The sequence below is a fragment of the Pleurodeles waltl genome, chromosome 3_1 (assembly GCF_031143425.1).
Source record: "Pleurodeles waltl isolate 20211129_DDA chromosome 3_1, aPleWal1.hap1.20221129, whole genome shotgun sequence".
NCBI classification, from domain to species: domain Eukaryota; kingdom Metazoa; phylum Chordata; class Amphibia; order Caudata; family Salamandridae; genus Pleurodeles; species Pleurodeles waltl.
This window is the reverse complement of record NC_090440.1, coordinates 366337610-366363863: the sequence shown is the minus strand read 5'-3', so window position 1 is coordinate 366363863 and position 26254 is coordinate 366337610. Positions and strand designations below refer to the sequence as shown.

At 41.1% G+C, this 26254-nt stretch overlaps 1 protein-coding gene across 3 annotated transcripts in view; it reads right to left on the bottom strand.

Annotated features, from left to right (window-relative positions):
• LOC138284105 (transient receptor potential cation channel subfamily M member 7-like) overlaps positions 1 to 26254 on the bottom strand; it is a 1183984-nt gene that overhangs the window by 543291 nt on the left and 614439 nt on the right. For all 3 annotated transcript variants that reach the window (XM_069222537.1, XM_069222536.1, XM_069222538.1), the window contains exons 15-16: positions 19717 to 19839; positions 16197 to 16477 (exon numbers count right to left, since the gene is read on the bottom strand). In XM_069222537.1, the coding sequence (XP_069078638.1) occupies positions 16197 to 16477; positions 19717 to 19839 (404 nt within the window). The remainder of the gene's footprint in view (positions 1 to 16196; positions 16478 to 19716; positions 19840 to 26254) is intronic.

Sequence of the window (26254 nt, the reverse complement as noted above, 5' to 3'; positions counted from 1 at the left end):
AAACAACATTTGGGAAATAACCCTAACTGTCCTGTGGTAAATAAAAAGTGCATTGTCTGCAAGAAGAATGGTCACTTTCAGTATCTGTAGATATAACACTAAACAATCTACATCTATTAGAGTCAACTCAGTGGAGGAATTTATCGATGAACTTCAGGAAGACTGCCTGTTTTGGTCAACAATTTAGTACTAACCAAAGATGACGAATTAGAGTCAATATCGTTTAAAGATCCATTAGGATCTGCATAGATTGGAGATAAAACTGTGTAAGTTATGGCTGATTCTGGCTCACCAATCACAATTATATCTGATGTTACATTTCACTCAAAATAACTCAACAAAGATCTTGTTGAATCAGATGTACACCCCAAAGCATTTGGTGCCCAGAACAATGGTATGTTGAGTTATTTTGAAGATACTTTAAATGTTTTGGGCCTTAAGAGTGTGACAAAAAGGTATGTTATGATGAAGGAACGTAATATTGTTGGATCGAAAGATCTGGGAAAAATGGGAATAATATTAAAACCAGGAAGTGATGCTCCTGTTTTATCAGGTGACATTCCTCTTTCCACAGTAGAAGTGAATGGTGATAATCTCCTGGATAATTTGAAAAGGATCATTGATAGATATCCAAATGTTTTTAGTAACAAAGTGGGGTGTGTAAAAGGTGTGATTCATGACATCAAATTAAAGAGTAATGCCATTTTGGACAAACACAAAGTTAGACCAGTTCCTATTAGTGTAAGGGATGAATAAAAAAACTCTTTGAAGATTTATGTAATGATGGCATAATTGAACTCACTGACTCTTCTGAATGGGTTTCAGCAATCATTTTGTCCAAAAAGAAAAATGGCAAATTGTGTTTATGTGCCGATTCAAGATCGCTCAACTATAATATTCTTGTGAATTGCCTCCTTTGCTTACAATACAAGAATTGTTGATGGCAGTTGGGGATGCTCAATATTTTTCCACAATTGATCTTAAATCGGCATATCATCAAATTACATTGGCACCACATTTGCAGAATCTCACCACATTTGTCACACCCTTTGGTGCCTTCAAATTTTTACATTTATCTTTCAGGCTAGCGTTGGCCGCTAGTGTCTTTCAAAAACATATGGATTCCCTGTTTGAAGGCGTCAAGTATGTGCAAACATTTCAGGATGACATTCTTGTGAATGGTAGGAGTATTACTGAACATAATGACATTCTGGACAAAGTCCTTAAAGTACTCAATGAAAAAGGAATGACTGTTCCAAAAGAAAAATGTAAATTTTTAGTCAAAGAAATAGATTACTTGAAACATACAATTACTGTGGATGGCATTAAACCTAAACAAGATTTGACTGATAGCATCATTTATGCTCCTGCACCTAAAGATAAAGATTCCCTGAGATCATTCTTAGGCCTTAGTGAATATTATGCCTGTTTTGTGCAAGGTTCTGTAGCACCTTTAGGATGTCTATTAAGAAAGAAAGAAAGAGAAATTCAATTGGAAAGAAGAATATGAAAAAGCAATCAAATCAGTTAAAAAAACAATAATAACAGCACCTGCTCTACATCCTTTCTGCACAAGTGATAGATGTGCCGTAATAGTGGATGCCAGCTTCATTGGTCTTGGTGCCATACTTACACAAGGCCATTTTGGTAAAGAATGTACATTGCTTTTAACTCCAGCTCATTGTCTAAAGTTGAATCACATTACAGCACCATAGAAAGGGAAGCATTAGCTTGTACCTGGGCTGTTGAAAAATGAAAATCATATTTGTTGGGTCAGGAGTTTGATTTGCTTACAGATTATAAGCCACTTATTTTTCTTTTTAATGGTAATGGGACAGGTACGGCTTCCGCCAGATCGGTAAGATTATTGCCTAAATTGCAAGAATATAATTTTAAAATAAAACATATCTGGGGGAAATAATTACTGATTGCATGTCCTGATTGCCTATCAAAAAAGAAAATGAATATGACTCAAGTCAAGATCAAAAGTGCCTTGTTTCAGCCATCATTCCTCAGGTTATGTTAGTGAACAGGAATGGCTGTTAGACATTGATAAAGATCCCCTGCTTGTTCTTGTTAACAAACATATGTTGAATAAATGGCTGCCTGTGAGAAATTTGAATAAGACATTAATACCATATCAACAAGTCTCCCACAAATTATCACTGGAGAATGGCTTGATTATAAGAAAAGGACTGTTTATTCCTCCTGAAAGTTTGAGAGATAAGTTAATTTGATTTGCTCATAAAGACATCCAGGAATATCTTGTACCAAAAAGCTGTTTAGAAAACATTATTGGTGGCCAGGTATGGATTGTATGGTAGAATATGTTGTCAACAAGTGTCCTGAATGTTTGGTCTCAGACAAACATTGGAAGGTTGAGAAAGTAAAATTGAGTACTAATCCTAAACCACAAAGACCATGGTTTAAATTGGCCATAGATTGTTCAGGACCATACAACATACTACCTAAAAATATGAGATTTCTCTTTGTTTTAACAGATTATTACTCCAAGTGGATATATTATGATTTTGTAGCTATACCCACCAATGATGTAGTTATCTAGTTCTTAGAAAACATTTTTGCTAGTAAAGGAAGTCCTAATATTTTAGTATCTGATAATGGCACTCATTTTGTCTCCAACAAAATGACTGCATTCCTTAACAAATATGGCATTAAACATCTGAAGACACCTCTGTATTTTCCAGCAGCTAATGGTTTAATGGAAAGATATACATTCTTTAAGGCAGGGATTCAAACTGCTATGGCACCTAACCAAGATATTAGAAGGTATTTGCGTGACAAAGTATGGAGTTACACCTCATTCGACAACTGGATTTGCGCCTTTTTTCCTATTAAGAGGAAGGCATTCCAGAAACAGTCTCGCTCCAAGTTGGAGTAATGACATGGTACAGAAACAAAAAGTTATTGCTGAATCATTGAAAGATTATTCCAGCATTGATGAGTGTGTAATCAATACTTTTGCACGCAGATACAAATCTGGTCATGATGAATCAAGTAATGACAACAAATCTCATGTTGAAGAATTTAAAGTAGGTGAATGGGTCTTGATTAAGAAACCCAGTAAGGCAACCAATGGGGTTTATAATTTTTCTGATCCTATACAAATTGTCAGAGGCACGCCTTCTGCTGTTTGCTGTTTTACCAAAAAATCGTGGTTGGTGGATCCATAGTAAATAAAAAAAATAAATAAATAAAAAAAAAAATCAGGAGATAATTGAAAATGGGAAATATAAAGAGGTGAATAATGATTCAGTCATTTGGGATCTGGACAAGGATATGATATTAAGTGATTGTACTGAATATGGTGCACATATTTGCAACAGCAATTAACGTCTTGAAATTTATAACACTATAGATGATATAACATGTTGAGAGTGATGCATGTTTTTCAGATGCTCATCCCACAGCTAGTTACAGGAGAAAGGAAAGGAAAATTGTTATGCCTTCAAAATCTAAGGATTATTACATTTATTGATGTTTTCATCTTTTTGTTTTATTAAGGAAAGGAGGTGTTGTATTTAGGTTGCATGTTATCTTTTGTTTAATAAGGTGCATTTCTCCTTCTTATTGTTTAGCTTTAAACTTATTGCCTGTAGAATCTGTTGTCATGGTGTCAGCTGTGTTCGGCACCGACATGGAAGCTGTTTTCACCGACTGGATACAGCTGTCACCATGTGCTCCTACCTTCTTTGCGTGGGTCGCTTGGGATTATTTGTTATTATTAGTAAACTACAAAAATCTACTGCCACCGTATTCTTTGTTATTAGACTTCAGAACCAGACTGTCCAATAGCAACTAGTGAAAAGGGAAATTCAAACAAAAATAGTTTGTACATGAAATGGACCCAGGTCCAAAGAGCTCGCCCTTAGTCGGAACCCACTAGTTGATCAAGCATAAACACATCCTTAGAACATGATGCTAATCACAGCTAAACATGGTGGCCATGTACAAGTATGTACCTTAACTGTACATGGGCCTCCATCTATGCACTGACCATACTTACAACATATACACAGAGCCCTCTAGCAGAACACAAATCTCAAGTACAAAATGAACTGCCTACACAGTAAGTGAATGCAAAGTCCAGTAAAGAGAGTTGGATCGATTTTCATACGAAGGTTGGGGGAGCTAACCCTTTCTCCCAGACTCGTAGCAAAAAGAGGTGTACCACAATATTCACCATAAGCTGCCACCGGCTGACAGCCACAATATAGTTTTGGTTGTGAGAAGATACCCTGCCCTTGACTCAGTAGGAAAAATAATGACATGATCTCCATTTGAAATACCCGACAGATATTTCCCTTGGGTTTTATACGACCACAACGGTCCTAAACATTAATTTCTTAATTCATCAGTTCCACCAATGCCACTACTCTAACGGTCAATTAAATTTTTTTAATTGTGGAATCATTAAACATTTATCTGACCCATTGAAAGGTTATATTTTGTTACTTTTGTTAGTCATAAGGCATAATCACAAGATGTAATAGATATTCACCTGACCACCCTTCCAATCTACTATTCCAACCAAAGCTATAACTTCTGGCTCACCTTCTCTTATGGAGGTATTACAGATTACGCCAGACAAAAAACTATGTGAATATAAAAATTAATAATAAGGCCTCTAATCAAACTTCTGCCCTTGTTGAATAATGTAGCCAAACAGTAACCACTTCTTCAACTGCAGAATTGCTCAGCTAAGTTTCATTTCATAGTATCGATGCTTGAGATACAATAGGAGAAAGCAGAAACCTAATTCACTCCCTTCATCCAGCTGTGGCACTGCCCCCCCCAGTCTTGAGATGGACGTCCCTTTCCTCACAATCCATTCTCCACCCCTCAAGCCACTCCCCAAGCATCTTCCAGAGATCCAAGAAAATAGGAGTGTCCTTCAAATACGCTGGGAAAATCTTCATGTATTGCAGGTTCTGTCTTTGCAGCTCTGCCTCCACCTTGTCAAAGGATGTGCCAAGCCTGTATTTATTAAGTGTAGTCCGGGAAAATCATTATTTTGTGGTTTTCAAATTGCTGGGGTTTTCGCTTACCTGCCGCCCTCAGGATTGCATTGCGGTCCCTGAAGTTGAGGATATAGGCTAGATGGGGCTGAAGTCTGGTCCCATACCATTGCAAGACCCAATGTGCTCATTTGACCAGAAAGCATGGGGAGGCATCTCTCGGTTTACGTGTATGACACACAAGGTCCTCGACAGAACACTCCATTTCTGTGCTCTCTGCCTTTTCTTGTACACCCAGCAGGAGCTCATTGTTGGGTCTGAACGTCCCTGGGATGTATGCGGTGGGCCCTCTCTTTAAGCTGGCACACTTCCTCTTGCAGAGTTTTAATAGACTCCACATGTTCCATTACAGTGACCACCATTGTACGACCCCTTGCAGGGATCTTCCCCATGTCGGTGCAGAGGAGACTGAAATCCACTGTCACAGAATCAATCATGTTTTCCAGGGCCAAACAGGTATCCTGAATGTCAAAGATCAAATCTCTGAGGAAGGAGCTCATGCCAAAGGGTCTGTTGTGAGCTCTCCACCTCCACAGCCCCTCCACGCAGGACTGCACATTTGTCCATGCTGTTAGTTTGTGGATGCTTTGCATTTTGCTGAATCATATGGGGGAGTTCCCCAAGGAACTTCGGATCGGGATGCTGTCAGGAGGGTAGGTGAATCAACCTACAAACACAGCAAAATTATTGTTTGTTCCAGTTCCTGACATGTGTTACCTATGGAGCTCTATCTTGAGACTGGGGATGGGCGACCTTTTTTGACGTAGCAGGTTGACTCAAAGTAAATGACCGCTTTTTTTGTTTTCTAACCCCCCCCCCCAGTAGGGTTGACATTAATTTATTGTTTGGAGAAGTTATTTTTGCACTGGCCCTGATGAAGCGTCAATGGATCCGGCTGGACCACTAGACGCGAAACATGTAGACCCACTACTTGAGGCACCATAATAGGTCTGGTCCTCTTGCATTCCTGTAGAGAGTAAGTGAGCATTACTACTCACCCATTTACTCTCCTTTTGATTTTAACCTTGGTCTCCATCTTATGATTAATGATTACATTTACGATGTATGTTCAAGATGGATAACCAATTTTAATCCTTTTTCTCTCCATATTGCTCAGGTACTTTGATTAAGGTAGTTCACCTACATGACCTGTTTTTTTGCTACTCCCAGAGCAATACGGTTATGAGCCCCCTTCGGGGAGCCCGTCATGCATTGCAGCGCCGGCCTGACGAGGAGCTTTCCCAATGATGAAGCTAGTCATCCAATGCGATGCATGAGGGTTTTCGCTCCTGTAGGATTAGGCCCCTTTCCTTTCTCTTTGGAACAGTGTACTCTTACATTTATTAGGAGTTCCCCAAGGAGCCAGTGGCCCAGTCCCAGATGCCACCCCCTTTTGGTACCAAGTGAGTGTCTAGTTGCCAAGATCACTCTCCACAGTTACTGGTGGCTGTAGTGAATGTAGAGTTGTCACTGTTCTCAAATGCCTCGTAAGGGTGGACGACATTGAGGCATTCGAGAACGGCAACAATGGGGAATGGTTGGAGATGGACTACGGTGACTGCGCGTCTCCCTTATACTGTGAAACTATTAATGAAATAAAGTGTTTGTATAAACTTCAACCGCGTCGATGGCAGATTCCTACCGAATTGGCGACGAGGGGCAGGCTCACCTGCGCTATAAGTAAGCAAGCTCAGCAGTGCCCAGGAGAACTCTGCAGCATAGTGGGCAACCGGCTTGTGATTTGTGCAGGCGGACTCACCGGCCGATGCTTTGTGGTGGCTGCTGAGTCTTTGGGACCTAATAGTTGCTTGCAGAGATCGGCAGCATTTGGGAAACGCTGCCACTGTTAACCGGAGGGAAGCGGAAACACGTCATTTTGACATGCAACGTGCCGCCATTTTAATTTGGGATCGTGTATTAGGGCAAGAACTAGAAACACGTCATCGATGCGGTGCGCGCTGCCATTTGCATCGGGATTTTTTGACCTTTTGACGGTTACGAACACGCATGTTCTATTTCGTAGGAGTTTGAGACTTAAGCGTTACATTGTCTCATAAGAAAGTAGTATAAAGAACATTTATACCTAAAATAACACAGCTAAGGCTATTTGCTTCATAATTAACATGAAATTTACTTTGCACATTAACAAAGACTTATATTTACACATTTAAAAGAGCATTTTAGGGAGACTGTGCAGTTACAGTATGGCTACAAACAACCCATGAAATGATCAACTCCACAACCGTTTATACCTGCTTCTGGTACACCCGTACTAAAATGGGAGGAGTGGAGTGAATATTTTAAAAATTATATTTCTGCCATTGATGATGAAGAGGAACTTTCTGTTGAAAGAAGGCCAAGGCGATGTGTATGTCAATGCGCTTGAGGACATGGATAATTTCAGACCTAGGGTCTGCGTAGCTGTGGATCGTTATAAGTCCTTTCATAGGAAACAGGGGAAGGATGAACCTGTGGAGGATTATGTATCTGCCTTGAAGAATTTAGCAATTAATTGTAGATTTGGTGATTTGCATGATGAGCTTATTCGTGATCAGATCGTTATGCAATCGTCCAACTCAAGTATCCAGGATAACCTATGGGCTAAAGTGGGAAGCTCATTGCAAGAAGTTATTGATCTTGTGAAAAGGGCAGAGTTGACTGGGAGGTGTGCCTAGGAGGTTTTAAATGAAAGTAAAAGTGATTAAAATATAATCGCAAGAGTAAAAGGAAGGAAATCCACCAAAGAACCTAAAAAGAAGTGGACTGGAAAAACAGATATTGACAATATTTTTTTTAGATCTGACGATAAAAGAAAATGTTACAGATGTGGCAGTTATGATCATTTGGCAAATGATAAATCATGCCCAGCTAGGAAGCAGAAGTGTTCGAAATGTGGTGTAATGGGTCATTTCCAAAGGGGGTGTCAGAGGAAGATCAGAAATAGTAGTAAGGCGTTGGAACTGAAAGACACCAACTCTTCAGATGAAGATGATTTAATTATGTGTGTTTTATGTGTAGATGCATTAGATGAAAACCCCAGCCTGTGCACTGGTCAAGAGGAAAAAAAGTAAGAAAAAGTTGTGAGGTCACTTTGGGTGGAGTAACCTTATGCATTGTTGTAGACTCGGGGTCCTGTATACTATTATCAATTGGAATGTGTGGGAAAGAAATTTCAAACACATTGTGGGTGAGGAGTTATGCTTTCCGGACATAAGAATTAAGACATTTACTGGTGAAGTCATTGAATTGTTGGGCTTCAAGAAGTTGAAATTTCAATACAAAGACAGAGGAACAACGGGAAAATTATATATTGCAGTAACGGGTCACTCTGTATCGGGTTGGATCGATCAAGGTAAATTTGGGATAGTATTGGACCCTAACAATCCTGAACCAGTATTGACTGTGCCAACAGGGTTAGAAATTGGTCAAATGGTTTTGCAAAAAGTTCCTAATTTATTTCCGGGAAGAATTGGGAAAATTCTAGGGTTTATGCATTTCATTCATTTAAAAAAGTATGCTGAACCACAGGTGCATAAAGTAAGGAACATTCCTATTCATTTAAAAGAAGGTGTTAAATCACAATTGGATAAACTGCCAGAGAAGAAAATTATAGAACCCATACAATCTTCAGAGTGGGTGGCCCCATTAGTTGTGGTAAAGAAAGCCAATGGAAATTTACAATTATGCATTGAATTGAGAGATCTTAACAAGAACATATTAATTGATCAATTTCCTTTACCACATATTAATTAAATGTTGTCACGCACTAGAGAAATTAAATGGTTTTCTTCTGTTGATTTAAAAGCAGCTTACCATCAGGAACGGTTACATCCTAATTGCAGGGATTTGACTGCTTCTGTTACACCCTTTGGGTGTTACAGATTAAGGCGAGTACCATTTGGTTTGGAGTCAGCGACAGCCATGTTCCAAAGATTGCCAAATTCAATTCTGGCAGGGATTGACAATACCATGGTCTTCCATGATGTTATCCTTATAATGGGAAGGTCAAAAGATGATCATGATGAGAGTGTTAAAAGTACTAAATATTTTAGATGAAAACGGGTTGACAGTAGAATTCAGCAAGTGAAAGTTTGCATGTGATCATGTCAACTATTTGGGGCATGTAGTGTCTGCAGAAGGTATCAAACCAAAAGAAGAGTTATTGTCAGCAATAAGTTAGGCACCCAATCCACAGAACAAGGATGAGGTCCGTGCTTTTTTAGGTTTAGTAGAGTTCTATTCTAAATTTGTCAAAACATTTTCTATGAAAAGGTATAATTTAAGACAATTGCTCAAAGCAAGGAATAAGTTTGAGTGGACAGAGATGTGTCAAAATGCCTTTGATATGTTAAAGAACGACATTAGCAATGCACCCCCATTGCAAGGTTTTGATCCGAGCCTTAAATGTATCATTACGACAGATGCCAGTTCCAAGGGAATCGGAGCAGTCCTTACTTAAGAAAATAAGGAGGGCAGCGAAGATACAATTGCTTTTGCTTCGCATTCATTAACCCCAACTGAAAAAAAGTATTTGGTTATTGAGCGTGAAGCACTTGCTTCTGTGTGGGCGTTGGATCACTTCAGGCAGTATGTTTGGGGAACTACAGTTATCTTAAGGTGTGATCACAAACTGCTAGTGAAAGTTTTAACTACAAAAGGGTTGTATAAGGCCTCTCCAAGGTTGGCGATAATGTCAGTACGTTTGTTCGAATACAACTATGTTGTACAATATTTGCCTTGAGTGAAAAACATTGTTGCCGACTTCTAAAGTCGCACGCCTTTGGCAGCCAAGAATACGGAGGAAGAAATGAGAGAAGATATGTGGGTGGCTATTGTGGAAGAAGGTATGTGTCGGGGCATTACACGGGATGAGTGGAAAACAGAACAAGATTTGGATGAGACAATGAAGGATTTTAATGTATTAATTACAAAGGGGCGGCCATTAAAACAAATGTTTGACAAAACATTACTGCCTTTTTGGGAAGTAAGGAATGTAATATCCATGGAAGACGGTCTGTTCCTTAGAAATGGAAAGGTGATACCTCCCACTATGTTAAGGAAGAAAATTCTTGAAATTTGTCATGAAGGCCATCTAGGCATTGGTAAGACAAAGAATAGAGTAAAGTATTGGTACTGGTGGCCAGGGTTAGACAAAGATGTGGAAAAGATAATGAGAGACTGCCTTAAATGTGAGAATGTAGATAAGACACAATTTTGACTTTATTCTTTGCTTGGCAGTTATGTTATAATATATTCACATATATTTGCTGTGTACATTGCAGTTGAGAATCGCTTTGATATATTTTACTTTCCTTGCTGTGACTATTTTTAAACCTACTAATCTCCTCTCTCAGGAACCTCGTGGTGAAGTAATAATAAATGTCTTCTTTAAACTAAGAAGTGCATTCCAGAGATTTTTGACAGCTCGGTCATTAGTGAAAGTAAAACACCATACCACTCAGAGATAGAGAAAAGCCACTGGTTTTGTAGGTAGAGCAAAAACTTTGAAAGATATCTTTAAGCAGGCAGCGCACCACTATCCAAGGAAGGTGTCAGATCCTGTTCAATGTCTCAACCTTGCAGGTTGGGGTTGTTTGCCTTGGATGTCCCATGGCCCATCTTACTATGACTCTGCAACTGGCCCAAGTGCAATGATTGCCATACTTTGACTCTCAGGGTAGTGAGGCAGGCAGTCTCAGGCTTCTCAGGGAAGTAGCGTGGGCAAGATCAAGCTCAGAGCTCAACAATTAATCAACGATCTAAGTATATGTCCAACGCAGTGCTTATCTTTTCAAGAAAGAAATTCATTAAACAAATACATTAAATGCAGCACACTGCCAGCAGCTGAGACCAAGTCAAATTTCTCTGGATGCTATACAGCAGGCAGGTTCTTCGTCCACTCTGCTCCCTCACTGTACCCACTGTCCCCAAGCTCTCTCCACAGTTCTAAGTGGCTTATTTCACAGGGAAACAGTATCTCCATAAAGTGAGTAAAGGTGTAGCTCACTTACCCCCCAAACAGTATGTGTGCTCAGTCTTTTACTCTTAGGAATTCAGTCCTCTAGGGTCTCACACAGATAGGCCAGTAGCCCGCGGAATGCCCTCATATTCTAATGAGTGGCTGTGGGCTGGCAGTCTCCAAGTACACCTTGGACAGCAGGCTGCACGCACAGGTGAGCTTACTCTGACTCTTCTGTTCATGGGAAGTGGCAGCCCTAAAGTGGTATGATCCCCACCTGCACTGGTGGCAAGTGTCTCTGGACTCTGGAACCGGGAGTTGACCCCATGCCAGGGATGAATGGAACAAGGATGAAGACCCCAAAAGGGCCGTATTACACTTGGCAGTTGCAGCCCACATAGATGGGTCACAAATTCAACTTATGTAGTCTAGCACCAGCGGATCACAACTTTGGTAGTTGCAGCCCTGCAAAAGATGGTTTGCATTATGCAATTACAGCCCCACACAGGCCTCTGGATTGAGTCATGGCTCCCACCTAGAACTATCAAGAGAGTTTTAAGGGGCCCTTTAATGACAGGGCCTTTCAGGTTCTCTCTCCAGCAGACTATTCCTTCGGGCACCCCACAGCCAATGGGGACATGCTGCTTTTCGGTTACTCATGGACAGTCTCTGTCTTGCATAGTACACAGGCCTTATCTCAGCAGGCAGGCAGGCTTAAAGGTGCTTCAGGATACACACACAGCTTCTCTAACAAGAGACCAAGGCTTCAGGTGATGTCCCCTCACCCATAGAGGATTGGCTGTCAGACAGTCCTGGTTGTACAACAGCCCTCTGAGTACTCTGTAGAGGACTACCTTCCTTGGCCGTAGAGGACTTAGAAATGGAATAACAAGTGGGATAGTGGGCTCCCAGTTTCATAAACAACTGGCAGATGGGGATATGGATCAGCTGTCAAACTGTAGAAGCGGTTTGGGGTGGTACTCCCTTCAAGTGTCTTTTTCAGGTTTTTCTCCAAACACAACCTTTGTGTAGTGAGATGCTCTTCACATCACGCTACACTGTGTTAAAAGCCCAAAAAAGAGGTACAAAGAAGTGTGAAGGTTCTGCACTTTGGCTGTCATCAGCCCAATTGAAGTAGTACTCTGAAAAAGACAAAAAGGAAGGCATCATCTAAAGGTTTCCCCATCTTCCACAACAGCAATCCAAACCAAATGGCAGTGTTCAGAAGACTAATTAACTGCTCCTTGCTAACCAAAACACCTTTTAGAATGTATACTTTGTCACTATAGTCCCTCACTTCAGTGCTGGGTTTCCTCCCTGAAGCTTCAAGAATGTGAACAATACACTTCCACTGTACAGGAGCAGAGCCCTCACTTCTATCTTGTGCAAGGCAAAGCCAAGAGTATCCATAATGTATCCCACTGGCCTCCATTACTCTAGCTCGTACACACTCCATGCATTTACCATGAAGGCAACATGTTACCGTGCTTAACACACACACTAGATGTTAGTGATTAAGTATAGGTTAAGCATCTATCAGTGGAACTATACATAAGTAGGCCAGCAGCCCTCCACTTCAGTGACTCAGATAGAAAGGTCTGAAAAGACTTGTGCTGCCACCACTGCTCTTTGTACTTAACCAATGACAGGAATAAAAGCCCACTGTTGCTAATTGAGGATACACAGGTCCAAGACCTATTCAAAGTCAGGGGAAGGCCTCTGGAAACACACTGGATTAGCATGACAACAAAGCAAAAATCAAAATGCAGTGACACTCAGGACGTACTCATCCAATAGGAATCATGCCAGAAACGGTCACTGTCAGGTGCATTTTGACTCAAAGAAAGAAGCGGTGTTACAAAGTGCAGACGTAGTCCATAAAGAGTGTTCAAAGTTTTCAAAAAAACAATTTTTGGAAAATGACAAACGCATAAGTGCTATCTTAGGAGAGTGCTATCCTGGCATTGTCACCTGCACTTCAAGGTATAGTCACAAGCTTAATCAAATCAAAGAGCTGTAAACACCTACAAGGTCCTTCTGTACCATTTCTTTAGATTAGTGTCACCCCATAGCACAATCTTCCTCCTCAATGAGACATCTCTGTCCTTCAGCCACCCAGTCACTGAGCATGCTGGCCTGAAATATGCTTAAAGGTGCTAACTAATTATATGTGATTTAACTGAGGCACGAATGTAAATTGGCATTACACAAGTTACATGATACGTGCATTTGCAATAATCTATGCTGAGTTTAGCAGGCACAGGATATGACTTTATATTGGCTGTGGACCCTCCAACCGGTAAACTTTTAATCACAAGGTTAAATACATATACATTTCTAAACTTTTGTAACTTTTTTTTTAATAAAACATAATATCAAAGTACAAATTTCAGTGTTCGCTCACTTTAGCTGTGACACTTTGAGGTAAAGACGTCTCCATTCTACATTAAGACCCTCACTCAGGGCCCCGAGGGCCAACGAATCACCAAGACAAAGTACTTTATATGAGCAGCATGTCCCGTCTCCGCTTAAATACAAGAACGAAATTGAGGACTTTGTTCAGGATCTCATGTAAGGCTTGTTTATTTTTTATCACTGATAATTCGATTAAGGTTGCGTCATCCCAAGATATAGCTTTAGTGATATCTGCACCAACAACAAAAAAAGTCATCTTAACCACTCAGCCAAACATTAGAGACGAAGTTGTTGTTATTCAATGGGGCCATTTTATAGAATTGTATTCCAGCAATACCCTTTAACAAAGCAGAATGTCTCACTTTTAGCACCGTATTTAATGCAATGATCTAATGTATTGTGGTGCTGACATCTACCTCTCCTGATTCACATTTTGGTTGAAAATCTGTCAATTTTAATATTCAGTTAGTTATAAAGGGATTTTAAAATTGGGGCAATACTGATTCACCCTCGACTCAAAGCCTTATGAGATTCTGTTCCTCTCTAGAGCTTTCTCAGAACATTACTTCCTCAGCTCATTTAGAGGCACAAATGATTGGCCTACAAATATTTTCTTCCTCTGATTTCAGCTTTTTAACCATTTAATAATCTTGTGGCCAGATCAGATGGCAATAATAGTTTCTATCTTTGGTTTCATTATGGTGCCTTCTTTCACATATTCACTGTCTCATATGATTACATGAAACATAATATGGCAAATTGTTCATCTAACCTAGCCAACACCTGTCCTTCACTGCACCCTGGTTCAAATAATGGCACGGAACATTTTAAAACATAGCTAATACCACAGATGTTTTATTTAATTGTTCAACACCTTCACCCTGTAATAGAACAATTAAATTATTGGAGCCAAATTTCCATGCACTCCAGCTGCCAACAATGCTAACTGTAGGCTCTAAAGGGGTTTTAGGAAGAACTCAGACAAGCATGTGTAGTTTACTTTTTAATCTTGCCTTACAAAAGGTACAAGGTCTTTAACAGAGGCTTTTAAATTAGAAAACACATTAATCTCAAGAGCTGTTCTAATCCCGTTCACCCATTTTAGATTTTGTGCATCTCCATCCTCCTTTTTTCCAACTTAAAATCAATTCACAATACCTTTGCCAGCTTCTGTTGAGTTTGTGAACCAACTAGCCTGATTAAATTAATATAACTCTTCTATAATTTTACCTTCCCATCGACCCATGTATGGTGAATGTTTTATATAATATTCGAACTTATCTCAATAGACGTATTAATACCCATTTTACTACAGCATACATTTTTAGGCTTTAAAATTAAGCTTAGCATGTTCCCAGCAGACCCTACATCCTGCAGCACTTATTGCCTAACATCTTTATTAACTTTAATGGCTAATTTTACTGAGAGCCGTGTAGTTTCAACTTTTTTCCTTTATCAATGCTAAACTGCTCCTTGATTATGCCCAGTTAGGCATTAGAGACTTTCAGTCACGAGTGAACTAAAATGGTGTTAGATGAAGAGGGATCTTCTGGCCTGAGCCTTCTCAATTTGTCTGCAGTCTTTGGTCTGGTGTCCTATGCCATCCTTATTTCTATGTTGTATGGGGCCAAGCCTATTCTCTGCACTAGCTTCTCTCCTTTTTAAACAAATCATCTCAGGCTGTTAACAAAGCCTCCTTCCAATATTCCTTCAAATAACAAACCTATCGCATCTGACAGAATTTCCCTTGGTCAGATTTTGTTCAATTTACAAGGCAATTTGCTTATTTGTTTAGATCTTTTAGGAGGTAATTTATGGGCTACACAGATGACGCTCAAATAATTCTGCCACAGCTCAGCCTCAATTTTGCAACTGCTTACAGCAGTGGTTAAGTGAGTGTAAGGCAAAGGTCTCAAATATTATTTAGACAGTAAAGAAATTCTTGTTCTTGGCAGATTCTCATCCATTCGGTCTGCTGGCTGGAGCTATCTACGTCGGTACAGTTACCCAACCTGTCTCTTCAGTTCATATCTAGACTTCATGTTCAACCAAGATTTAGCACTTATTCCTCAGATCTTTCAAGTAGCATTCAGCTTTCTTTACATAAAATCTCTAAAAAAAGATTTTATTTTATCTTCCAGCTTAACTTTGTTCCTCTCTACTTCAGGCAGTCATGGGTGAAACACTCCGACTATTGTAAAGATATCTCCGTCTTCCTCCTCTAGCTGCTCCAAGACTTCAACATGTTCAGAACTCAGACCCTACTCTTTTGTTATGGCTTCCTTCTTGTTCCTCTGTTAACACTCTTTTAAGGTAATTATACCAGCTATGCATCTCTGAAAGATTTGTCTTTGAAAACTTTCAGTATTAGGAAAAATATCTTAATCAGCTTTCTGACTTAATAAGTACTGTCATTCCTTAATATCAGCTCCTTTATGTTCCTTCTCTGCTTCCTTTGTAAAAACGTAGCAGTAAGGTCCATCCCTTTCCTATCTTACAGCTAATACTTGGAATTCTTATTCTGTAATTTTGAGATTCACCACTTACCATCTGGCTTTTAAACAATTGCTCTAGCCTAATCACTCTAGCACATCAACTGTTTCCTAGCCCCCGGGGTACTCTAACTGGAATTTACGCACTCAAGAAAAAACTATTAAATAAAGTATAAATCAATTAAATCAAAATGTCTGCAATGCAATAAAACTATTAAGAAGTTCTTGATATTGCTCCATTGATCATTTCTTACAATATAGCAGCACAGAAAACTCAAATTAAATTCTTACTTAGAATACTCTTTCAGCTCTTCTGATGTATCATCAATGACTTCACTTTGCTTTGCTTCTGAGGACATGGCTCGATACAGCTTCCTGGCTACGAGTGCCTTGGCCATAAGCTGTTCTCCATGTTGCCAGAACAGCAGGGCCATTTTCTGCCGTCTCATGAGAACAGCCCACACCAGGAGCTCATTGAAGGGATATGGAAAGGGCTCTGTCTTTGAGTCCCCTGCATCAATTACCTCAATCCTTGATTTTTGCTGTGTAGTTTCTTGGACTGTGGAATCCTTCTGTTAAAATAAAACACATGGTAATATTCTACCTGCATGGTCTTGGAACATAAAATATGTGCAGTATCACCCATTCAACCATAATAATTCCACGTTGGATACCATAGCCACCGAAGGCACCCACCAGTGATATGCATGAATACATGCAACAGAACTCTGAAAGTGACATGTTCAAATTATCAAACAGCTTAAAAAATATTGTCTAACATTAAGAAAAACTTCATGTTTTCCCTTGCTTTGTGATTCATCATCAGTGTGAAAGAATGCGGTTATGATGACAACCAAAAACAAGCATTGGTAAAGCCAATAAGTCTGACGTTGGCCACCAGCTGTTTGGCTTTTTCTGTCAAGGTTTTTGCAAAACTTTATTGTTGGGGAAACTGACTGTCCCTCATCAATCTAAAAACAAATAGCTAAAAGTAATGGTATTTGTGGGTCTCACAAAAGCAGACATTATCATTATCATAGTAGTCCCTGGTACTAAAGAGAACATCCTTGAGTGTGGATTTTATCCTTATTAAAAGGCAGCAACATGGCATAACTCACAATGAAGTCAGTCACTGGCTGAAGTGGGCTGACTTGTTGCCCAAAGGTGTATGTTGGAGTGGGAGGAATTAAAATATGAATGGCACAACAACAGGCTAATGGATTGATTCTGGCTGCAAACCCCTGTAAGTAACTATGTTAAAAACATAATTTTAGTAAAATCGAAAGGCCTTGAAAAGCCAGTTGGTCTGACGTTGGCTGCGCCAGCTCTTACCTTTGCCAGTGCTTTTTTGTAGTGTTGGAAACCTTTATTACAAATAGAGAGGGTTGAAAAGATAGCTAAATAGAGAGGCTTGAAAAAACAAATAGTGAGTCTTGCAAAACAGGTAGACAGGCTTGCAAAATAGATAGATAGATAGATAGATAGATAGATAGATAGATAGATAGATAGATAGATAGATAGATAGATAGATAGATAGATAGACAAACAGGTAAGTAGAGAGACAAAAAGACAAGCAAACAGATGTACAAATAAAATAGGAATTCAGAATAAATGGCAACGCTTCTGTTTGTAATATAACAGTTAACTATCTACATAAGCACAACATACAAGAGTGCAAAAATCAAACTAGAAAGCCATACAAGCAGGACATGCAGACTAAACTGGTTTGCAAGTACAAGTGTAGTCTTTAATGAAAATACATATTAGCATGACAAACAGCAGTTATACATTCACTTAATTGCGTGGAGACTAAAAGGAGGAAAATTGTATTAAAAAACAGTTTCAAATTGACACAATCGAGTATGCTGGGAAATTATAGAAGTTAGATAAACAAATGTGACTCAAAAAGAATTTACAACAGTATTAGCAGGAGACATGAAAGTGTCCTGCTAACATACCAGGCTCTAAACTCAAAGGGAACACTAAAGTAATAAAGTAAAATGAAAACACTGACACTGAAGGGAGCTACATTGTGTGTGGATGTGCGTCTTGTGAAAGAGCAAAATGCAGTCACTCAAAGTGAAGTTAACCAGTGGCTATGCTATCTGTTGTTGTGGTGTTGTGGGTGGAAGCAAAATGTAAGTAACTCAACAACAGACCCATGGATGAAGAGAGCTGGTTTAAAATCCCTTTTTCTAAGTATATTATACATATAATTTTAGTAGAATCAGGAGCTCTTGGCTAATGCTAGATCTAATAGGCATAAAAATCAAGCTCTCACCCAATAGAATATGGGCCTGATTAGAAGTCAAGTAGAGCAGAATAAGTTGATGAAGTTCCTCTCCACCAGATTCAGAGCAGTTAGGTTTATCCAGGTGTGGAGAATCTGACTCCATTTTACCGGTGGAAAAAACATTGCAAGAGACCTTGGTGACAACAGGAGCCAAGTGTTTTTCCCATTTGTTTTGCAAGTACATAGTTTTCCCTCCTCGCTCACCTCTGACTCCACCCAAAAACTGGTGCATAATTTACCACCTTCTTCGAGCAGATGATATGTATGTGTGTGTGTGTGTATGTATATATATATATATATATATATATATATATATATATATATATATATTTGCAATAAAACGCTTTTGAATGGCAAATTATTATATGTCGTTTTACAACTGAAAAATCGAACCTACACTGCAATTCCTCATGTCATGGGGTTCTACTCGTAATTGCATGGTATATGTACAAAATAATTGCATGGTAACAGTAAAATAGCCTGACATTTTAGTGTTACTCCAGTACCACATACGTTACAATCAGGGATGCAGAAGCAAACTTCAAGTACTTAATATCATAATACCTAACTGCTATGAAAGGCGAACACGCAGAAAGTTGGGATGACCCAACAATATCAGGAAGGAGTACCTTGAGCAATGAATGCATTACTCTTCTTGTGAGCATGCTTGTGTAACACCGCTATCCATTTTTTGTGTATTATCACAACATGTGCACAGAGTCCTGGCAGTACGAATAAGAAACCTGCGCAGGGTCTCATTACGGTACCAAAGGCCCGATCATGACAGGGCTGCTAAATGTGCATGCAAAATGGAAATCATGCACCCACAAACTGTCGATAGGACATATTTACAAATGAGCAGGTGAGTGATTTGTAGTCAATCAACACGGAATATGGAATAACAGTCAAATAGCATATGTCAATCTTTCCCCAGCTACAAATCACAGAAGCAAATACTTGCTGTTTGTGCACGTGTCGTAGGCAGGATCGGCTCCTCCATGAGAATGGAGGAGTGTTACCTGCTAAAAACATGCCCCCCCAGAGCTGAAAAATAAATTAGTAAGAAAGTTTGTTTATTACCATTTTATTTTTCAGCACCCCGTCCTGAACAGTGTCTCATAGATGTCGCTCCCTCCAATCCTGATGCTTCTCTCATGCTGTTTAACAGTATGAGAGCAGCGCCAGGACTGGCTAGTGCAGTTTCCAGGGTTCTGTTTTGGAGCTTCTAGGAGAGACGAGGGGAATGCCGTGCGGCATGCCACTAAGGTAAGTGCCTTTTTTTAAATGTTATTATATCACCACCCATATTTTGCCCATCCCACCACGATAAATACAAGTCAGCCGCCACTGATCATAGAACCTTTTCGTGCGCAGAAGGGGATTTACAGCCGGACTATGGTCAGGGCTCAGTCTGCTATCATTGATGATTTTGAAGCGGTGGAATAGGTCTGTCTTTGCACTGAGCTTATATCGACTAAACAGCAGTATGAACAGCGTATCAGACCAAATGCACTGTACCTTTGGCTTGCAGGGCTGTGCCGTCTGGATGAAGTGGTTGTGTCTTTGCTTTTCTTTTTTCACTTCTCTGCAGCTGAAGGCAATGTGATTATCACGTGTTTGAGCAGCACCGTTTAAAGCTTCCTGGCAAGAGAATGAAAATGAGAAAATACTACATCAATTTACAGAACGCATTTCATCACTACTAACAGGCTTGTCTGTGCATATTGTGTACTGAAACTATAATGGCTAATTGGAATAGTTTGAAAACGTCAAAGAAGAAAATATATTAAAAATAGTTTATACAGTCTGTTAGCTCTTGTATTGATTAAATAACATCTTTTATCTTTTCTTTTGTGTCTATTTACTTGAAGTGGATGCTTTGTTCATGATTATGGGGAAAACAACTGCACTACACATTAGACACATACTCTTTTTTTTCAGACTTATTCCAAAAATAGTACATAGCCCACATTTGTGTTTTTTTCCCCCCACACAAGTAGTAATCTCTAAAAGTAAACAAAGAGTGAGGATTCTGTTGGATGGACCCAGAAATACAGAGCAATTAAAAAAACGTTTTGTACAAGAAAGTGTATTTTTTTCTAAAAATAGCATCAGCAAAGGGTGCAGTAATACGATCTTCATCTTCCAATTCTTCAGGAACAGGTAAAGTTGTTTAAAGAAAAATCACTTTTTTGCCACAGTTTTAGTAATTTTCTAAGTAGTACTCAATTTTTCCTATTTGTTTCTACTAGGGGCAGCTCCTCCTATAAGGGGGAGGGGCGTTGCCCCACTGGATTGTGGGGAAAGGAAAAATAAAATGATAATAACGTGATGTTATTGTCATTTTTTTTTCCCTGGGAGTAAGGGGGGGCTGGGCTGGAGAGTTGGGGCTGTAGGTGGGGTCTTGGGCCGGCCCTCTGTATTGCCCTTTGTATTGAACAGCCGAGTGGAGAACATGCACAGGCTCCCACTCCAAGTCTGAGCAGTGAAGCTGGCCACTCAGACCAATCGTGATGCTACTGTCATGCTGGTAACAGCAGCGTCGTTATTGGCTGGGAGACTGTGTGCAGCCGGGAACAGGATGAGGATGGAAGGGGGATGAATGTGTCTTCTTCGAAAGTAAGCATTTTTGTTTTCTTTTTTAAAAAACGTTTTAATCCCCCCCCCCCGCCCGTCACTCCCATTGAGTGGGTTACAAAGTTTCCCCTGCAAATTTTTGTCTCAATGGCAGATTTACAACCCTTACATACAAATATATTAGGCAGAACCATCTGGTCACAGGGATATGTCCCCAGTGCCCTCCTGAGGGGGCAAAAAGGCAGAATGTATATTTGTTTTGGTGGGGAGCACTTACCAGTGCCTAGCAAGCCAATCCTTCCCTTCCTAGTGTACAGCTGGTGGATTTCTGCTTAGTAATCACCTTGCTGCTGAGATCCCCAAGCAGAGGTCCACTAAGAAGTGGCATCATTGGAAAGAGAACATTCTCTACTTTTCCAATGGTACCTCTCCTATCCTGATCAGTATTCAGGACCTCAGAAATGCCCCCAAGCAGCGATCACACTAAAGTAAAAAGAGACAAGTGGTCCTACTTAATCTCACTTTACATTGATCCATCAGTGTACCATGTATGCTTAACGTTATTTAGGAAAAAAACAGCCTCAGGCTGCTGGAGAATTCTTCCCTAGCAGCTGATTTCCAGCCCTCTGTGCTTCGACATGACCACCAAGGCCACAGTCCTGATGGGTTGTGCTTCTGACATGGAGGTCATGTCCATAGCACCCAAGATATTAAGAAGCACTACTGGGAGAGGGGGTTTGACTCTGCCCGTATGTTGGTAACCTTCCGCAAAAGATTAGTTTAGCCAGAAGTGATCTTCTGCCAAAAGAGTGCCTCTATTGGATTCCCACTGGCCAACTAAGAGTGTCCACTCACCAAGAAGGACGGCCATACATAAATGCAAAGATGCAGCAGCTCACAAGAGGAAAAATCTTCCACTGTGCTCTAATGGTATTGGCTGAGAAGGGTTGCCCCTCAACATGCTGCACGAGCTTGATCAGTACGGTGTGGAGAATCATTAGAGCTGGCTAACTGTGCACATCAACCAGCATGGATCAGGCCTTTCTTTCCATGGCCTGGTACATTTAGCCCTTCATACACGATCACTATTTGTCTGTGGCTTGCATGTGGCTTCTTCTGATGGGCATTGGTGCTTGCTTTGGAGCTGGCATGTGCAAGTTGAATCTGCATACAGAAGAGACAACTCTCCACCCCGAGAGGAGCCTTCAAGACCTTGTTTCTCACACTTTGCACCTCCACCCCCACCATGGGGCAACAGAAGGTGTGGGGCATCCTGTAGTGAGGGAAACTGCGTATTCCTCCTTGGATCCAGGGAGGGAAAACAAAGTTAAAGCATCCTTTCTTAAAGATGGCCGCCATGTTGACAAAAAATGGCCAAGTACTCTTAGAGCATCCGTATGCTTGTTCACTGTATGGGAATGGCTTCTTTTGGTGGGTGCTGGTGTGCAAGGTTCAGAGACTGTGGCCACCTGAGATTAACAGTAAGGAGCAGGCTGCAGTGGCAGGCTGTACAGAGGACCTCCAGAGGAGTCCCTCTCAGGGCCACAGTCCTCACACACAGCAACTTCCCTTTCATGCAACAGCAGAGGTAGTGGGGACTGTGTTATATGGCATCTCAGAACATGGGAGACCTGGGGACTCTGCCTGTGATGCTCAGACACCCTGGGAGTCATGGAGGAGCCAGGGTGGAACTCATGCTGGTCCTGAGTTTTGTTAACATCAACTTTTGTTCACATCACCCTGTGAGATTGCCCTGTGAGCACTGTGGGTAAAAAGAGGGGGGTAATGTAAAATAAGAGAGAGAGGGGACACACAAATTATGTACCCCATCTCCTTATTCTGACTGGTTAAATTGCATTTTTGTGCACAGCCTTTTCCATTACATCCCCTTTCACTGGCAACCTAAACCCCCAACACCCTCTTTTATTGGAATTATTTTGTATTATGCCCAAAGTACCTTTAGCCTCTCTCTTTCTTGACACCTTTCTGCTATACCTCTTCTTTGATACTGTGCCTCCCACCCATTCTAATCTCTGCAGTAGAAGCCCTTACAGTGAGACATCTGAGTCCTTATTTATAGTCATCCTTTTGGTTCCCTTAAACAATCCTCATTTTCAGCTCCCTTCTGTTGTGACATACAGCGATCCTTCCATGACACCCACCCTTTCTTCTTCCACGGCACCTTCTGACATCAATGTGCCTTTCCTCTGTGAAGCACCCCGTATGAGTGAAGTTAAAGCCCGGTGATTTCTGAGTGCAGGGTGAGATGTTTACCCATGTGACTGCTGGATAAGCAGTTTTCCTGTATGAGTGCACGGCGAGCGGTGTGCCTATGTGAGTGCAGGTAGACAGGTGTGCTTTTGTGAGTGTAGTGTGAGCTGAATGACAGGTGTGCCTTTTTGAGTGTAAAGTAAACAGCTTGCCTGGGTGAGAGTGTGTATATATGTGTGCATAAAAATGGATGTGCCATACTGCACAATGAGAGATCTACCTGTACACAGGCAGGGGAAGCCGAGGGCATGATTGAGTCTTTATGAGTGCTGGATGAGAGATGTGCAAGTGGGAGTAGCAGGATGAGAAGTGTGCCCATGTGACTGCATGGAGAGAGGTGAACCCATGTAAGTGTGGATTGAGAGGAGTGCCTGTGTGAATGATGAGAAGTGCAGAACTGCACCTATATGAACACAGGATCATGGGTGTGCTTGTGAGTATAGGGTGAGTAGCATGCCCCTGTAAGTGTGGGGGAGAGGTATTCCTATGTGAGTGCAGTGTGAGAGGTGTGTCCATGTGAGTGCATTGTTGGAAAGCTGAGTGAGAGATGTGCCTGGATGAGTGCAGTTTATGTGGTGTGCCTATGTGAGTGCAGGGTGTGAGAGTTGTGCCAGTATGAGTGAAGGGCAAGCAGAATGCTCATGTCAGTGCAGGCTGAGTAGAGAGCCTTTGTAAGTGCAGGGTGAGCACGGTGTTGGTGAGTGCTGGTTGAGCGAAGTACCTGTGTGTTGAGGGTGCGAGATGTGCCAGTGGAAATGGTGTGCCTTTGAGAATGCAGTTGATGGGATTTGTGAGTGGTGTGCCTGTGTGCGTGCATGGTGAGTAATATATGTGAAGAGAAAAGTGCACTATTCTGAAGTATGATTTTATGTTATTTGTATTTGAAAAGTCTTACCACCAGTGAAGGTATGGAAGTAAAAGGGTTGTTCTGGTAGGCTCTGCCTGTGTTGTGTAGTGCTTTGTATGTGTGGGTGAGGAGTTTTAACTGTCTCACTTGTGTACTGGGAGCCAGCGTGGTCAGGTGTGGTGGGATGTGAAACCGGCTTGGGAGGTTGACGAGGACTCTGGCTGCTACGTTCTAGATGGTTTGCAGTCTCTTCATAAGATGGTTGGTGAGCCCTGCGTAGAGAAAGTTTCCATAGCCCAGACTGCTGGTGATGAAGGCTGGGTGACGGTCACGATTTACTTAATGCAGCCAACTCTTCTTTGAATTCACAGATCTCCTTAAGCACTTTTAATGTCTCATACAGCATATCTCACCAGACTTTAACATATTTGCTGATTCACTCCACTCATTCAGATAACATTTGTGGAATAGCGAATGAGATAGTTACTTCAGGAAACATCCGGAAAGTCCATTACGCAAGCAACGCAAGCGTAACCACGCTTGCCGGAACAATGACTACCTTTTTCTCACTCTGTCTTAACCACGCATGTGCTGAACAATGCATATGCGTGGTTAAGGCAGAGGAAAAGACAGAGTAGATCGGGAGAGGACGATGTCAGGTAAGTGGGGTTGAAGTAGGGTTGGGAGTAGTTTTTAGGGGGGTGGATTAAGGGTTTGGGGTGGGTTGGGGTAGTTTGGTTTTTTAGGGGTGGGGGGGGATCAGGATAGTTCTGGTTTTTAGGGGCGGGCGGGCACAATAGTTCTGGTTTTTAGGGGAGGGGTTGCAGTGGTCAGGGTAGTTTTGTTTTGGGGTAGGGTACTTTTGTTATTGGGGGTGAGGCAGGGGTTGGGGTAATATTGTTTTGAAGGTGGGGTGGGGTAGTTTGGTTTTTGGGGGTGGGGGATCGGGGTAGTTAGGTTTGTGGGGGTGGGGGTTCAGGGTAGTTTTGATTTTAGGGGCTGGGAGGGGGGTCGGGTAGTTAGGTTTTTAGGGGTGGGGGTTGGTTGTTTTTAGGGCGGGTGGGGGAGGTCGAGATAGGGTTTAGGGTTCAGGATGGGAGGTATGCGGGGTAGTTTTGTTTTAAGGGTGGGAGTTGGGGTAGTTTTAGTATTAGGGGTTGGGTTCTGGGCCTTATGGCAGGTGGGGGTGGCATGCTAGAACCACGTGGTAAAGGCGTTTGTGGTAACAACGTGGTCATTGTTTTGACCACGTTGTTCAGGCATGCATTGTTCCAGCATTCCCTGTTCCATCATACATTCAGTTACTTCCCTTTTCAAGATAGAAGCTACAGGCAGTAGTATACTGCACTACAGTAGCGCTCACCTAGTACCAATGATAAAAGTATAACATGCAGTGAACCCATAAGAGAGATGTAACTGCATTACAACCGAGATATTTGAAAAGGAACAAGATCTGTTGTTTACTAAGTTTAAGATAAGAGGAACAGGCCAAGAAAAAGGTTTCCACAGGAAAAGAGATGCTGTACTCTTTGGTGCACTGAAAGCAGGGGCATAGCTTCAGCGGGGTGTTTGGGGTTTACACCCCCTAATGAAGCTATTCTCTAGTAAACAGTGGGGTGCTGATGCTTTCAGTCGGGTATGGTGAGGTGGCTGTCGGATTTCACCAAGCACACACAGACAAAAAACATGCACACGCGCACTTTCTATCGCCTCTGTTTTGAAGTTCTTAAAACTGTTGGTTAATTTACAACATATTGTCTTTTAAGTAACTCTAACAATCCACTGTGCTGAACTTTCTCACTGCCCTACAAGCCCCTCATGCTCATTTTACCAAGATGTGCCAGCGTGTTTGTTGGGAAGTTTGAAGATGGATGCGCCCCCTCCGCCCCCCCCACCCCACCGTTCTCATTGACCAAGCTCCGCCCCTGACGGAAAGAAATAGGAGAGCAAAATAATAGGATAGCAAGATCACCCGTTTAAATTACCACCTACAGCAAAGAACACGAAGAGATTCACAGTTTTTTTCCAAACATTGGAGGATTCAACAAATTGATATTTTGATAGGGGCAGAAATGAATAGTAAACCCAGTGTTCCCTGCTGTAAATCGAATTCCCTCAGAGAAAAGCTCCAGTCATTTCCCAACAAGTAGAAAATTCGAACGTGGCTGGGTTCTCCCAAAGGTTTTTAAAAATGTCAGAAATATAAAGCAAGTAAATTGGAGGTGGTCTCTTGTAAAATATATTACATTCCATTAACGGGCAGAAAGAATAATATTAATAAATGTTTTTCCTGCAAAGCTCACTACGCATTACACGTCCTGAAATGTCCTTTCGCATTTTGGACCATATCAGATATGTATG